The sequence below is a fragment of the Hyaena hyaena genome, unplaced genomic scaffold, assembly GCF_003009895.1.
Source record: "Hyaena hyaena isolate Hyena2069 unplaced genomic scaffold, ASM300989v1 scaffold_848, whole genome shotgun sequence".
NCBI classification, from domain to species: Eukaryota; Metazoa; Chordata; class Mammalia; order Carnivora; family Hyaenidae; genus Hyaena; species Hyaena hyaena.
Window position 1 is genome coordinate 696,386 of NW_024081479.1, and position 15,851 is coordinate 712,236.

Genomic DNA, 15,851 nt, shown 5'->3' on the forward strand with positions numbered 1-15,851 from the left:
ATGTGGGAGTCAGGCCAGGAGCAGCACTGGCTCCTTACCCTTGGCTTTCATGAAGCCTTATTCCCCAGCTCACACATACAAATGGTGACTGGGGTTGTAGGGACCTTTAAGATCTCTGGACTATAGAGAACATTCTGCCAAGTGACAGAGCACTGAGGTCATGGCTCCCTTGACCATCAGGCATGAGTCACTAATGGCTCATATCTAGGGAGACTATCCTAGCTGAAGAAATCCTAGTCCCCACAGCCTCCCCGCTCCCCCACCCCATATTAACTTGCACAGGCCCAAGGGGTTCAGGTCCTACAGCCGGATGTCCTTAGTGTTCTCACTACCAGCTGGCGTGGACTCTGTCCGCCTAGAGTCCTCACTGCTGGTTGACACATCTTTTGTCCTCTTGAGGTCAGTTCTGTCCAACCTGTGCAGGCCCCGTCTGCGGTGAGCTGGGGCAGTAGGAGCAGGGTCTGTGGATGGCTTGGCATCCCGGGCAAAGCGCACAAGCCTCTGCCCAGCCAGGAAGTAGAGCACAGGGTCAAGGCAACTGTTGGCACTGGCCAGCGGCCGGGTGATCTTGTAAGCCATGTTGATGGCATTGAGGGTGTGGCAGCTGAGGTCCAGGGAGCGGAAGGAGTAGTAGAGGGTGCGGGTGACATGGAAAGGCAGGAAGCAGAGGGCGAAGACAGCCAGCACCACGGCAATGGTGCGCACCGACTTGCGCTTGGCCCGCGGCAGGCCTCCAGAGGTCCCGTAGGCTGGCTTCAACAGCCGCCGAGCCATAAGCACATAGCAGACTAGGATGATGGCAAAGGGCACTGTGAAGAGCAGGCCCAACATGACAGAGCTGTAGGCCACAAACTGGCTGAAGAGCTCGGGTGCTGAGGTGTCGTGGCAGGTAATGCGGCCACCTCGCACACTGGTGGTGACGAAGTAGAGCACGGGTGACTGGCAGGCCAGCACCAGCACCCACACGGCAGCTGCCACCCGGCGGGCATAGCGGGCCCGGCCCCAGCGCAGCGAGCGCAGTGGGCGCAGGACCCCCAGGCATCGGTGCACGCTGATGCACGTGAGGAAGAGGATGCTGCAGTAAAGGTTGGTGTAGAAGAGGAAGCGCACCAGCTTGCAGAGCACTATGCTGAAGGGCCAGTGGTCTCCGCGGGCGTAGTAATAGACCAGCAGTGGCAGGGAGGCTGCGTACAGCGCATCAGACACAGCCAGGTGGAACATGTACGTGGTGGACGCGTTCCAGGTCTTGAGGCGGCACAGGAAGATGTAGAGCGCCACGGCGTTCAGGCACAGCCCCAGCACACACACCACGCCATAGGACACAGGCAGCAGCACGTATTTGAAGTCCTCATTGAAGCGGCACTTGTAGCCCAGCTCGTCCCCATCCCAGGTGTCATTGATGGTGCTGTTCCAGTGGCCCAGGGCTGTGGCCATTGCCCTAAAGGGAAGAGGGTGGATGGGGAGAACAGCTATGAGGGTCACAACCGGGGCTCAGCAGGGAGACCTGACACACCCACCTGACTAGGGCCAGGAGGGGCCCCAAGCACCCACAGATTCCCTCGGTTAAGGTCTGTGCCACCACAATCAAGGCCTTTGCAGCCACCTGACCTTGCTCTCTCCCTGGACCCAGAGGGCTCAGAACCTTGGAACCCTGGAACTTAGAGAATGCATGAGGTCTATGGGTATCAGGGCCACACACCTCTAAAACTTCACAACAGGGGTAAGCACACTACATCCTGAGGGCCAGATGCAGCCCACCAGTCTGTTTCTGTTAAAAAAAAAAAAAAGCTTGATTGGAACACAATCATACCCGTCTTATTTACAAAGAGTTGAATAGTTGTGACAAAGACCATATATTATCCAAAGCCAAAAACAGTTACCACTGGCTTTTTTTTTAAGATTGGCAACCCAGCTCTAGAACCTTGGGAGCACAGAGTTCTAGATGGAGGATCCGAGCTCTAGAATCTGAGGATCTGGGGGCCCCAGAGCAGTGTCATCTCAGATTCACAGAAAAGGGCCTATAAGGCTGGCTGGCTCCACCTCACATGCAGCACTCACTGGCCAGTGGGCAGCCTCTACCTTGCTGGAATTATTAGAAAGCTCTTTCCTTTAGCTCATCTTTCCGCCCTCTGAGAGGCTCTGGCCCTGTGCCTGGGATTTTTGGTATTTGAGGGAGTATTTCCAAGGGTCTTCCTCTTTAGTCATTCATTAATCTCTCAGCAAACAGTTTTTAGGTACTCCTATATTGTGGCACTCTCTGCACTTGTAAACAGCAGTCCTGCTCCCTGGCCTGTGAACTTACCAGATGGGAGAGTGACCCTCCTAAAGATTCCAGGGAAGTTTGGGGCAGAGGTGAGAATGGGAGGGGGACTTCTTTTGTGCAGCAAATTCAGCTTCCCTCATACCTACCCAGCTTCCCTTCACACACCACCACTATCTTGATGGTCTCTTACCTTGTCCCTAGTGGGCACCTAATATGTACCCACAGGGCCTGACTGCCCATAGAGTGAGTACCTGGAGCACAGGGTGTCCATCTTCCTTGTCTCCTTATCCCCACCAATGTGACCACTAAGAGCTCTCTCTCAGAGGGGAGCAGGGGACAGAGAGCCCAGCCTGGAGGGCAAAGATGTGCCCCAAGATCCCAGAGGCAGGCTGGAAATCATAGCAGGTAGGCAGGTTTGGGACAAACACAAAGAATACCTTTCCAACGGTGGGAAGGGGCCAGGGGAGCTGCTATTTTTCAAACCCTGCTACCATGTGTGCTTTATAAATGTCACTTCATTTCATCTTTATAACATGTTTCTGGGAATCAGGTTATCAGGCCCAGTTTTCCAATAAAGAGGCTGAGACACTGATCATTCAAGTAATTTGGTGAAGGACACATGGTTAGGGATGGATGCAATTCATCTGGTGCATCCTACAGTGGAGGGGGCTGTAGGAAGGAGGTAGTGAACTCCTTGTGCTGGGGGTATGCCAGCATCTCTTCTAGCTGCAGAAAGGCTTGTGTCCTGTGTGTAGGTACGTCTGGGAGGACAGAGGGGGCAGATGATGTGTGAGTTCTCTACATTTTAGGTGTCTGGGGCGGTACAGCTCCCTTCATCTTGGAACCTGAGATCCTGAAAGGTTGGGGCTTGGAGATTCTATAGGGCCAGGGATATTTATTCCCTTAGACCGTGAGCTTCCTGCCCAGCCTGGCCTCCCAGTCATAGTTCAGGGCCCCTGCAGTTGAGATTAGGCCCCTTCTCTCTCCACACCCTATCCCTGCACCCCAGAATTGTCCCCATCTCCTATTGTCAGCAGAAGAGCAACCCAGAGCATGCATCTGCCTCCCACTGACACAGGTTCCTCCCCAAGGATCCAGGGCTGCTCCAGGGTGAGAATTCAGGGAGGCTGTGTGGGGCCAAGTGGAGCAGGGGCAGCTGCCCCCCCCATAGGGAATGCCAGGCTGAGCTCTGAGGACGCCCTTGCCCTGAGCCAGGACTGAGGCCCCGACATGCAAGCATCTCCTGCATCCCACCCCTTCTCCATGCAGCCCAGTGTTGCCTCCACCCTTGCTGGCAGAGCCACTGCACCTGCCTCCCTGCCTCTAGCCTCAGTTCCCCCCAGTCCAAGAATGGGGGGAGGGCTCTCCATGAAGGCGAAGTCATTCCCTTGCTCGAAACCCTCTGCCTTCTCAGGAGAAAACCCCACTCCTCCTCAGTCTGGTACTGGATGTTTTCATAACCCAGCCTCTGTGAGCCTCCCCAGCCCCATCCTCTGTGACCAGCAGTGTCCTAAATGCACCCAACACTTTTCCCTCCCAGCCCTAGCTCATGGTGCTCCTTCAACCTGGAATCCATTCACACCCCTCATCTCCACCTGTTAGAATTACAGCTTTTTATCATTCAGCTCAACAAACTCCAGTGATTAAGATCCTGGCCTCTGGAGCTAGACCACCTTTGTTTTCTCATCTGTAAAATGAGGCGATCAATAGAAACTACATCACACAACTGTTGTGAGGATCGAGTAATTTATGTGAAATGTTTGGAGCAGTGCCTGGCACACAGTAGGTACACTGTGGTGGTATGAGCTATAAGGCTCAGCCCAAATGTGGCCTTTTCCTTAAATCTTCAGGAATCTTCAGAAGGTCCTCACTGGAGGCTAGTGTGTGAGTGTGGTGGGCCAGGGGACTGGTGCTAAGGCCCAACCTGGGGCCAGGTCTGGGGACCTTGTGAGGGGAGAGATGTGGAAGGGTTAGGGAGGAAGGCCAGAGAGTCTGGCCCAGAAGGAGTCTGGTGGGGGAGGGGCAGGGTGTCTGGCTCAGGAGTCAGGGGGAGGAGCACGTATGGGGAGAGAGGCACTCATTGTCAGACATGGTAAATGTGGGGTGCCCTGAAGGGGTGTCATGGGATGTGGGGAAGGGCAAAGGCTGGGACCATCCGATCCAGCACTTTGGGAGGTGGGCTGGGAGTTGCTGACTCCCAGCAGCTACAGGAGAAGCATGGAGGCCTGACTGAGACTTAAGAGCTGTGGAGGGGTCATATTCCCTCCCCCTTGGGGACGCTGGCTTGGGGTGTCCAGCTCTGCCACAGAACCCCAGGTGACATCAGGCATATCCTGCCCTCCTGAGGCTCAGACCTCTAATGGGCTGAATCCCCCAGCCTTATAGAATTGGAGCCCTAAATCCCCATGAGATGCCCTGCCCCACACACCCAGCAGGATGCTCTGCTCCTGCCCCAGTGCCTAGGCCTGGAGGGTCTCTCCTTTGGGTCAGGGTCCTCCCCCACCCCCCACCCCTCCAGCCATTGTCAGCATCTCTACACAAAGAGTTTCTTGCTAATAAGCAAGGGGCAAGGGCGGAATCTGTGATGCTGGGGAGAGGGGTGGAGACTTCCCTAAGTTTCTCCTGAGCCTTGGAAGCTGTTCTTTGCACCTGTTTTAAGAAATCCTGGCCTCTACCCTCCCAGGACAGCTGAGGACTCCATTGCTGTGGCTCCCTTCCAGACGGACCCTGCCTGTCCTCTCCCTCCACTGGCTGGCCCATCAACCTGTGAGTACATTTTTCCTGCCCACTCCTTTGCCCCTCCAGCCCCTACTTATGAAGACAGCCCAATCTGCAGCCCTCTCCCTCGGCTCTCTCCTTACCCCCCATATCCTTGGGGTCCTACCCCAGGGTCTCTCACCCTAGAAACAGTTCCCATCTTTGTCCAACACCATTTGTCAGCCCCTCTGTGCCCAGGTCTGGCTGGCTCTACCCCTGTAAGTGCCCTACCAGCCTTCCCTGCCTTTGCTCAGGCTACTCTTTCTGCCTGGACAGCCCTTCCAGAACCCATTCACACCGTACTCCATCATGCCTATCCCTCACCACTCTTCTCAAATGTCACTTCATCTCTGAAGCTCTCCCACTCTACCATCCCAGACACTCCTCACACCCTGTTTGGAATTTATCTTTCCACCCTCTAGAAACCCCAACCATTACAGGTGTTTCTAGAAGCCTCGCTCCACCTGATTCTTTTTTCTGTCCCAATCATCAGTAAGAGGCCTGATCCAAAGCAGGTACGACATGAGTGAGAGAATGAATGAATGAATGAATGAAGCAAGCAAGCAAGCAAGCAAGCACAAGAAGATATGGGAGTCCAGAGAAACTGAGCCTCATGGCAGTTGCCTTCCTTTCCCTTATTCCTCTGAGGGCCTCCCAGAGTTGTCCTGACACTTAAAGATTTCTCAGCTGCTGACCCCAGGTGGCCTCCTAGGGAGCACTCCTGGGGACCAGCTAACCTGGGCCTGCTCCTGCCCTAGTCAGGCCCCTAGACTGCCTCTCAAGAGTCCTGCACTTCTCTGGACAGGCCAGGGAAATGCCAGGAGAGGGGAATTGGACCTAGGCATTCTGTAGGTGGGTCAGCTGGCTGAACCAAGCACATGCTTTTATCTCACTCATCCCTGGCTCAGGTCATAGATCAGTCTGAGTCAGGAACCCCGGGTCCTGGTGCTCCCTACCCCCAATACCTTACTTTGTAGGGGCCAAACCTGAGCTGAACAGCTTCCTTGCAGAAACCCCCCACCCCCCACCTCACTCCTCAGGAAATACTGCCATAGAGGTTAAGCTATTTATTCAAGATCACACTGTCAAGAATTGGAAAAAATGGGCTTGACACTAGGGCTCCCTGGCTCTGAAGCCTGATTTCATGATAGCCTGGGATGAGAAAGCAGGGTGGGGGTCCCCTGGATGGAACCCTGGCTCAGCATATACACATGCACAAGCGAGCCGCCCAGCCAGTGGACCCTGACCTCCCACGCCCATACCTGACCAGCCCTGGCTCTCACAGTCAGGATGCTCAGAGCCCTCTCAGGTTCCTCATTCATGAATGCAGAGGCCTGGACCAGGATGCAGGGAATTCTTCAGGAAACAGGAAAAACAGGTCCTCAGGTCTGGGGCTGCACCCAGCTTCCAGCATTTCTCAGGGCAGACAGTGCTGTGGACTCTGTGGGAGGCGGAAACAGCACGGGCTCTTGAGTTCCAGGTTGCAGGAAGTCAGCCAGGCGGAGCCCTCCCATGCCTGCCTCCTGTGCTTCAACCTTGGTCCAAAAGGCGAAGCACTGGGGTGTTTGTCTGTCCCAGGGGGAGTGCGCTCTGCCCACCCACACACCCCGGCCGTCTACCCTCAGCTCACATGTTCTAGGGATGGTTGTTCCCAGCCTCCTTCCCCAGTCACCCCCTTCCATAGGAGTGGGGCTCTGCTGGGAAAGGTCTCCCCCACATCCTGCAGAGCTGAGCTGAGCCTTCAGTGCTTCTTCCCTCTGTCCTGGTCTGTGCTTCAGTCCCTAGAATCGGAACCAGTCAATACCCTCCTTGCCCGGTATCCACTCAATAGTACTTCTGCCCATACAGTTTTGTTCAAGCTCTGTCTCTCCTTGGAACACACACCCTCCCCTGTCCTACCTCTAATAGTTCCTCCATAGATGTCGTAAACACACATGAACACACAGAGGCATGGACATACACAAATACCCAGATACATGGAGACATACACAGTCACAGATGTATACACAGCATGTATATGCATGCGTGCGTGCGCGCGCACACACACACACAAACACACACACACACACTCTTCTAGATAGGGACTGGAACAGCCTTTAGAAACCCCCTGCACTAAACTCACATTTGGCAGAGGAGGCAACTGAGGCTCTGTCACAAGGCCTCACCATAAGCCAGGGACAGAGCCAAGATTGGAATGCAGGCCTGAATTCTGGCCCTGGCTTTTGTCTTGTCTGGGAGGCCCTCACACACACCAGCCACAAGGTTGCATTCAGGGGATGGTTACGTGGTGGAGGGAGCCCTCTGTATGTGCAAGTCCCAGCATCCTCCAGAACCTCAGACTTATTATAGGGGGAAAAAAGAACATTCCCTTCCTCTTTCCATCCGTTTCATTTCCCTGTAATGGGGTGGTGGGGCGGTGGGGGGTGTCTGAGACAGTTGAAGCCAGGTCTCCAGGCTGGAAGCAAAGTGCAAGCATGGAGGAAGGAAGTGGGAAGAGGAGAGGAGGAGGCTGGCTGCAAGAACAGGACAGGAGGTGTGGCACGGGGGAATGCCCCTAGGCCACTGCTTTCCCAGCCCACCTTGCCCCAGGAGTCTCAGGCTGACATGGGGCAGTGGGCTGGTAGCCATTTGCCAACCTGCTCCAGAGTCCAGTGACGAAAGAGGTTCACCTTTCACCCCATCTTCTCCTTAAGAGGTGCCTTCATTCCACAGACTAAGGTGAAGCACAGCACTTCCTCAAAGCCATTCTCCCATTTCTGAGAAAAATCTCTACCACCCATCCTTCCACACTTCAAAATTCTAATATATCCCTGACAATGTATCTCTCTCCCACCCACGTGTAACCCAATGCTCACCAAACCCTGTCAGTACAACCAGTGCAGTGGCTCAGACATGCCACTCCTCCACCCCATAGCCTCAGGCTTGTGTTTCTCTTCCAGGCCATTGCACAGCCTACTCACTTATCTCCTTGCCTCCACCCCGTCCCTCCTAACCATCTTTCATACTGCAATCACAGGTCTTCCTTAAACACAAACCTGACCATACACTGTTGAGCTCAAAACCCTTCCATGGCTCCCTATTGCCCTCAGGCTAACATCCAAGCTCCTGAGCCTGGTATTCAAGGCCCTGGCTAACCTGGTCCCTGACACCCCTGTAGACAATTCTTCCTCTCTGCCTCCAGTCTCATCTTCCTGTCTCAAGCACAGCAAAAGCAGTCCCATGGTCATATCTTCACTCAGGGACACCCTCCCTTATCTTCAACATATATATTATAGTAAGAGTTGAGTGCTTTCTCTGTGTCAGCCTCCATATTAGTTGGCTTTATAGACCTCTTTTCATTTAAGCCTGAGAAGCTCAGAGAAGCTAAATAATCTCTCCAGGGTCCCAAAGCTAGTAAACTGCAGAGCAGCCTTGATCTGTGTGCCTGCAGGAGCCGTGCCCCTGATCATTACCTCCTACCCTCCACAGACCAGATCCTCTGCTCCGGGAAGCTTCCTGACCAGCCCTCTTTGAGCCCCATGGCTCTGTCTGTCTGGTCAGTTCTCTGCCAGAGGGAACACCCTAGTGGCAGGGCTAGAATCTACTCTTCCTGGTATTTCCTCATGGTGAAACTGCCGTGATGGTTATTGTACCCATTTCACTGTTAAAACAACAACAAACTAAGACCAGAAAGGGTAGCCCCAGATTTCACCCACGGTCACCAGTGAGTTAGGGGCAGACCTCCTGGCCCCTCTGCCTGGCTCCGCCCGAACCCAAGGGCTGAGTCTTTCTCCTTGTAGCCCCAGACTGGTTAACTCAAAGCCATGAGGAAGGGCGAGGCGCAGACTGCAGAATTTCCAGGGTGGCTGGACAACATTCCAGCTTCTCCACCAGGGCAGCTCCAGAATGAATGCGCTACCCATTCACCTGCCTACCTGGCTGGCCCTGTCCAGCCTGGCAGGGGAATGTGATGCATCACCACTCTGGAAACGCTTGCAGCCTGCCTCTGCTGGGGGTGGGGTGCTGTGAGGGGAAACAGAGGTCCTGGACCCAGAACACTATCGATGGGCAGGGGAAGGCACTACGCAGCTGGGAAATCCCAGTTCTGCCATTCCCATCTGTGGCACCTGGACAAGGTCTCAGCTTCATAACCTGAATCTTAATTTCCTTACAATCTAAGAAGGGTATGCACTGCATAAGGTTGTTGAGATAATTAAAGGAGATGATTGACTCATCTTATGAAATAATTTAAAAAGATGATTTCAGCAGGTGGTGAAGGCAGGAAGGATGGGAGTATTCCAGACGAGAGGGGCAGGAAAGCCACAGGAATTATGGGCAAAGTAGTGAGGTCAGAGCCAGACTGACTATAGGTCAAGTGTCCCACCCTGAAGGCCATCCTTAGAAGGGAGGGCAGTTCAGGGAACCCCCCTCCCCAAAAGGAACTAGACCCAACTATACTCTTTAGTTCACTCACCCTTTATAAAGGTTTGCCATATCTATGCCTGTCCCCATACAGGGCACTTAGGGACTCCATGGTGAGTTGGACTCTTCTGTGATCTCATTGTCAAGGTGGTGGGTGTAGAGGTGGATAGGAGAAGACCCAGAAACAGGCAATGATAATTCAGGGTGACCAGGGCTGAAGGAAGCAGAGGCACCAGGGTCGAAGCAGCCAAGAGGGTCCCCAACAGGAATTGGGGGTGGGGTGGTAAGGGAAGGCTTCCTGGAGGAGAGGACACCTGACCTACATTTTGGAAGATGGACAAGAGTCAGGTGAGTGGAAACAGAAGGTGAGTAGGGTGAGCAAAAACCAGAGCAAGAGATCACATAGCATGTCTCAGGAAATGACAGTCATCCCTGTGGCTTGAGGGCAAGTATAGGAAGACAGGAAAGATCCTGGAAGTTATCCTCCACCCTCTCCCAAATGTCCTCCACAGGCCTGAAGGCCAATACGCTTCCAGCCTTGCCTGATATGCTTTCTGCACCACCAACACTGGGGCTGATCTGGGGAAATAGCTGAGAGGGAACCTCAGATGGTATCAGTAGGTGCTGTTGCAGTGTGAAGCCTCTGCAATCTCCTCCAGGAAGGCCCTGGGTTCACTGGTCCCTCTGGGAGGCTCTCACCCGCTAGGAAGTCCCTAGGATCCTGGCTGTGGGGTCCACGCACAGGGAGAACATCTGAGTCCATGAGTCTCAGATCAATCAGGCTGGCCTCCTACCTTACAGATCAGGATACTGAGACTCCTTAAGAGGAAGGGCCTTACTCAAGGTCTGGTGCTCTAATTATATTCAGTGTAGGGTTGAGCACCTTCACCCCCACCCCAGAACAGGGCTCCAAACTACCTGTCCCTCCTCTGACCCAGCACAGTGCAGCCCAGCACAGTGCTATAGAAATACACTGCTAAATGGAACCAGTTCAGAACCACGGTGCCCTGGACTCCACCCTGACCTATCACATCCAAGTGCCTCCAGTCAGACTTGAGAAGAAAGAACCCTGGGTTCAGGCTCCAACTTAGAACCACCCATGCTGTGCAATCTTGATCAAGTCAGCTCCTCTCTCTGAGCTTGGAGTTCTTCATCGATCAGATGGGGAGAATCACCACTACACCAGGCAGCTCCTGAGGAAGGAGTAGGACAAGGGGGCAGGTAGTATTCATGTGGCTAGCAAATCATGCTCTGTCCTGATGTGGGGGCTGCATCTCCCTGTCTTGGCTGAGAGACACAGAAACCCTTCTCAGTAACCAGGCAGAGGGGCAGAAGTCATGGTCAGAGTAGGCAGGGAAGGCTCTTGGAAGTGACTGTGGTCAGGTCGGGAGAGAAGTAGGAAGAGTGTAGCATGGGAAAGAAAAGGAAGAATGGAGAAGCCAAGGTACAAAATAGGATGAAAGTGTAGAATAGGATACAAGTAAGTCTGTCATTCTGAGATTTTCTTACTCTGGGTGCTTCCAGAATTCTCAGTTCATTGGTTCTGACAGTCCAGTTCCAAGAGTTTCTGGTTCTGAGAGTAAATGATAAGTGTTTCTTCAATTCTGCTTGCTGCTTCTCATAGTCTTTGGTTATGAGATTCTCAGAACCACAGGAGTCTGCACTCTCAGAGTAATGTAATCATAGATCACTGTCCCAGGAGCCATAAAGTCTCAGCAGACACTTGTCAGTGCCCCCATGTGCCCCAAATCAGAGACTCAGATCAGACTTGGTCAGGAGCTCCAGTCTAGATGCAGAGAAAGACACAGACATGGACAAAGTCCACTTGGGTGATTAAGCCATGACCAAGGGAAGCCCAGGAGCCACGGAACCCAGAGGAACCCGTAACCGGCCTGAGGAGACAGTCAGGGAAAGCTGCTCAGTGGAGGGGTCATTTGAGTTGGGACTTAATGGAAGATTAGGAGTTTGTCAGATGGACAACAAAGTTAGAAGGGCATTGAAAGCAGAAGAAAGAGCATGTGCAAAGACACAGTGGTGTGATAGTGTGGCCAGGAGGTCATGTGAGGCTGGTATGGAGGGGTGGGTAGCACAGAATGTGTGTGGGCCTGAGGGACTCACCTGAAAAGCCTTGAATGCCAGGCTGAGGTGCTTGGCTTCTAACCTGAGGGTTAGAATGGGGTGCCGTGGCAGGCCTTAAGCAGGTAAGGACATAGTCAGAGTTGACCTTGACAAAGATGGTGCCACATGTAAAGTAGATAGGACAGGGGAGTCTAAAGGGAGGAAGACCAAGGAGGAGACTACACATAAAATGGTCCAGTGAGAGGTGCATCCTTTGGTCCTGGGTTTTATGCGAGTTGGGGAATATCCTCGCTGGCCCACAGCACAGCCGCAGCAAGCCGGGGAAGCTAGGCACTTGCCAGGAAGCCACAGCAACACCAGGAGCCTCCTCTGATGGGGTGGGAGATGAGAGGGTCATGTGGGCTCCAAGAAGCTTGAAGGAGGCCTTCCGTCTATGCTCTAGGGCCCAAGACCTAGACAGGGTGCCAGGGTGGAAGGCCAAAGAGGAAGCAGCTGCCCAGGAGGGCCCAGGCTGCCCACACTCCCATCCGGGACTCTAGCCATTCACCCTGGACCAGAAATATCCAGGATTAGGAGATGCTGTAACCGGAAAGCGGAGGAATGCCTCTGCTCAAGAACCAACTGTAGCTCTCCAGGAAGCAAGCTCCTCCTCTTTCTACACCCATTTCCACAAACCATTCTTTCTCAAACACCCACTGGCACCTTCTCTGTGCCCAACCTGTGCTGGGTGATATGGACAGAGAGACAAAACAGGCTGGCCTAGTACTGCAACTGACATCTAGGATGAGCACAGAGGTCAGGGAAGGCCCCACAGCCTGCTTCCCCCACAAGACCCACTGGCTGGGACAGGCCAGGACTGAGGACCCAAAGGCAGCCAAGAGGAAGGTATAGGCCAAGGGGTGCACCAGCCAGGCCTGCAGAAGACAATTCTGGGAGAAAGAGGGTTTCACAAGGGGAGCCTCCACTTTTTTTTCACCAGAGAAGCCTAGCTGATCTGGTGATCTGGTCCTGTGAGGAATGTGGTTAACCAGGCCACAAGCAAAACCTAAAATCATATTTTCAGGGCAATATTCAAACTTCTTTCACCCTGAAAGCCAGAGGATGGAGCTCTGAAGCTCAGATAGAGCTTCTATCTTAAGTGGAGAGAGGTAAGTTGGGTCAGGTAGGCAGAAGCCCTAGCTTTCACCTCAACTCTGTGATCTTGGGAAGGGAACTCTCTGAGCCTCTATTTCCTCACCTGCAAAATGGGGTTAACAATCCCTCCTTCACAGGGTTGATAGATTTGATAAAATGAGAGACTTCTATAAACTGTTACTAGTAAGCCATCTTTGCAGAGGGGGCACAGGGAAAGGAAGGCAGTCAGTGGCTAAAATGCCAATAACTAGGTCAATCTCTTATTACTGCACCCTTGTTCTAGTATTTTCAAAATGCATTTCTTTAAAAGTCTCTGAGTATCACACTTCTCCCTGTGCATTGCACTCCACAGCTTACAAAGCCCTTTCCTGACCACTGTCTTAAGAATTAAGGCATCACAGTGGGGCACCTCAGGGGCTCAATCAGTTGAGTGTTGGACTTTGGCTCAGGTCATGATCTCACCGTTCCTGGGTTCAAGCCCCACATCAGGCTTCTTACTGTCAGTGCAGAGTTCCACCTCGGATCCTCTGTCCCCTGCCCCTCTCTGCCCTCCTCTGCTCACATTCTCTCTCAAAAATAAACATTTAAAAAAAAAGTGTCATAGCAACCTTGCATTTGAAGAGGCAAGGATCATCAGTTACAATTTAGAGATCGCCAGCTGACAACCTAGAGGGGCACAGGGACCTCTCTAAGGGCTATAGCCAGAAAAGAAGCCAAATCAAAGCACTCACTCATGAGACCTTGGTGATTTCTCATACTTTTAGCTGGACCTTGGAGGATCCAGAAGCCTCAGAGACTGTGCATCCTGGGCAGGAAGAAAATAGGAATGGAGAGGTCGTAGCCTCACTTTGCAGCCCCAGCTTGGCAGACATTTATGAAGGTCACCCACTGTGATCCTCCAACTTCTCTGGCTAGACCCCAGGACAGCCCAAGGCAGGAAGAACAGATTGAGAATTCTTCTGTGCCAGGGCCTCCCCAAACACAGACTCTCAACACAGGACTTTAGTGGTGCTGGCCTCCTTTTAGAGGCTGGCAGGGCAAGAGCTGCCCCCCAAGGTCACCCAGCAAGCTGGGGGAAGAGCTTGGATGAGATCACTTGCAGGACTCCTGGCTCCCACTGGGGGAAGAAAGTCCTAGATGTCCCCAAGTTCCTCAGCAGGAGCATCTAAGGTCTGAGGGAAGTGTTTGGCCAAAGGATCAAGGGCCCAGAATATAAGTAATGCCTGGATGGTTCTAGTGTCACTATCTGACCTCCTTGTATAGCACTACTCAATCCATTCTCCATGCTGCTTTGACCATGAATCTTCCTTGTTCACAAGCCTTCCGTGTCTCCCTATTGCTTTCAGGATGAAATCGAAGTTTTCAGCTTGTACACTCTGGGTCTGGTAGTGCCTCCAGGACACACTGTTCTGACAACCTATGCCACCTGTCTTGATCACTGGATTCTAGTTTCCTCTTCTTTGTGATGACATGGAGCTCCACTGTAGACATGCCTTCCCTGGGGAAGCTGGGGGCAGGGGCAGGGGATAAAGGCTGCTGGTGCTCTCTCAGTTCAGCTCAGCCCTGTGCAGGGTGCTGACAAAAGAGAAATGAGTGACAGCCCGTTTCTGCCCTCCAGGGGGCCCCAGATCTCTGGTGAAGGAAGAAGGAGGCAGAGACCATACATAACAGTCCAAGGTGGAACCAGGGCTGTCAGTCCTGGGACTTTCGAGAGCCAGAAGATGCTCCAGTCCAACTGTGGGAACAAGGAAGGCTTCCCCAATGAGGAGGCATCTGAACTGGGCCCCAAGACTGGGTAATTCTCCAACTGAGGAAGATGAGGGTAGGAGGGCATTTCAGGCAGTGAGCATATAGAATATGCAGTGGGCCAAAAGCAAGAAACTGTCTAGCGTGTGTTGCAGAACTACATGCAATCACTAGAGGGCAAAAGGGTCAGGCAAGAGAGGGGCTGGAGAGGTTGGCAAGAAGCAGTTCTTGGAGGCCTTGAGTCCTAGGCTAAGGGGTTCAGGCTGGGTTTTGTTAGCCCAGGGAGGAGAATAGTTGCTCTTTGGGTTTCAGGAAGTTCCCTCCAGGGATTGGCCCCACCTCCATCGCCAAGCAGTGAGCCTACCCAGGAAAACACTGGTACTTAACATGACCCACATATTAGCAACACAACGGCCCTCAAGTTCCCTATCTTATTCCCCTTTTACAGATGAAACTGCTAAGGCTCAGAGAATGTCACACAGTGGCCAAAGCAGGATTGGAATATAGGTCTGAGTCTCCAGAGAGCTTTTGCGGACCGACCCTGTCTACTTCAAGACTGTCTTTCCCAACCCCTCCGCACACAGATAACTGAGATTTTACCAGGGCCCCACCCTAGCCCTCAAAAGCTCCCCATTATTCCAGCCTAGATCCCCAAACGAACCACGCATCTCAGGCTGTAGGCCCCGGGAAGCTGAGGATGCCATGCTGAAAGACACTGCCACCAGACTCCCAAACTGGCAGTTTTCATCCGCAGATAGGCCTGGCCCTTGGGTCTGGCTCCTGGGGGGAAGTGGAGCAACCAGCCACTGACAGCCCCCAGTTGGGGAGCTGAGGGAGGGCGCCGCTTTCTCCAAACTGACCCTTCGTACAGCACCGCCTGCCAGATTAAAAGTCTCTCGACAGAGGCTTAACTGTTCTTGCAGGCCACTGTCCCAACCCCCACCCCCAGTTTTACCGGGCCCCGGCGGGGTGGGCACCCAGAGTGCCCCTGGGTTGAGAAGGCTCAGCGGGCCTCCAGGGGCTCGCGGGTCTCTGGCGGCGGTCCCACGCCTCGGGGCGCTCACACCAGAGCGCACACACAAACAAGTCCCACAAGTTCGGCTACTCGACCCGCCGGGGCGCACGCACTCACCCACTGATTCTCAGACTTTCCCAAATGCGCCGACACACACTCACCGGGGTGTCCGATCGCGCTCCCGGAGCTCCACGCTCTGGTGGAGACGAAGTTCGACCACGGACCCACCGGCGCACTCCCACACTCCAAGCCGTGCCCCGCTCTGACGGCCACGCGCGCACGGCGCTGCCCGCCCGGTGCCGCGTGCGCAGCCACCGCAGCCGCGGCGCGCCTGCCGACCTCTCTCCTCCTCCAACCCCCCAGGCAACCCGCCCCTCACCTCCGCGGGGCGCTCGGCCGCCGGCAGCTCCGAGGCCGCCGCTCCGGTGCCCGAGCCCGCGTCCTGCCGCCGCCGCC

General features: G+C 53.8%; 1 protein-coding gene across 3 annotated transcripts; it reads right to left on the bottom strand.

Moving 5' to 3' along the window:
• Positions 1 to 279: 279 nt before the first annotated feature.
• On the bottom strand, positions 280 to 15,851 carry P2RY2 (purinergic receptor P2Y2). Of its 3 annotated transcripts, none has more exons than XM_039219924.1 (3): positions 15,775 to 15,851; positions 6,304 to 6,461; positions 280 to 1,438 (listed from the first exon to the last, which is right to left on the bottom strand). In XM_039219924.1, the coding sequence occupies exon 3, from the start codon at positions 1,432 to 1,434 to the stop codon at positions 301 to 303; it is 1,134 nt and encodes a 377-aa protein (XP_039075855.1). In that variant the 5' UTR covers positions 1,435 to 1,438; positions 6,304 to 6,461; positions 15,775 to 15,851; the 3' UTR covers positions 280 to 300. The 3 variants fall into 3 exon arrangements, with proteins under 3 accessions (XP_039075855.1, XP_039075853.1, XP_039075854.1); XM_039219922.1 differs by having other exon boundaries at positions 6,283 to 6,461; XM_039219923.1 differs by lacking the exon at positions 15,775 to 15,851 and adding an exon at positions 15,557 to 15,619 and having other exon boundaries at positions 6,283 to 6,461.

Bases quoted from the DNA above. Each gene is read 5' to 3' on its own strand.
- P2RY2 (XM_039219924.1), bottom strand. From the start codon at position 1,434: ATGGCCACAGCCCTGGGCCACTGGAACAGCACCATCAATGACACCTGG.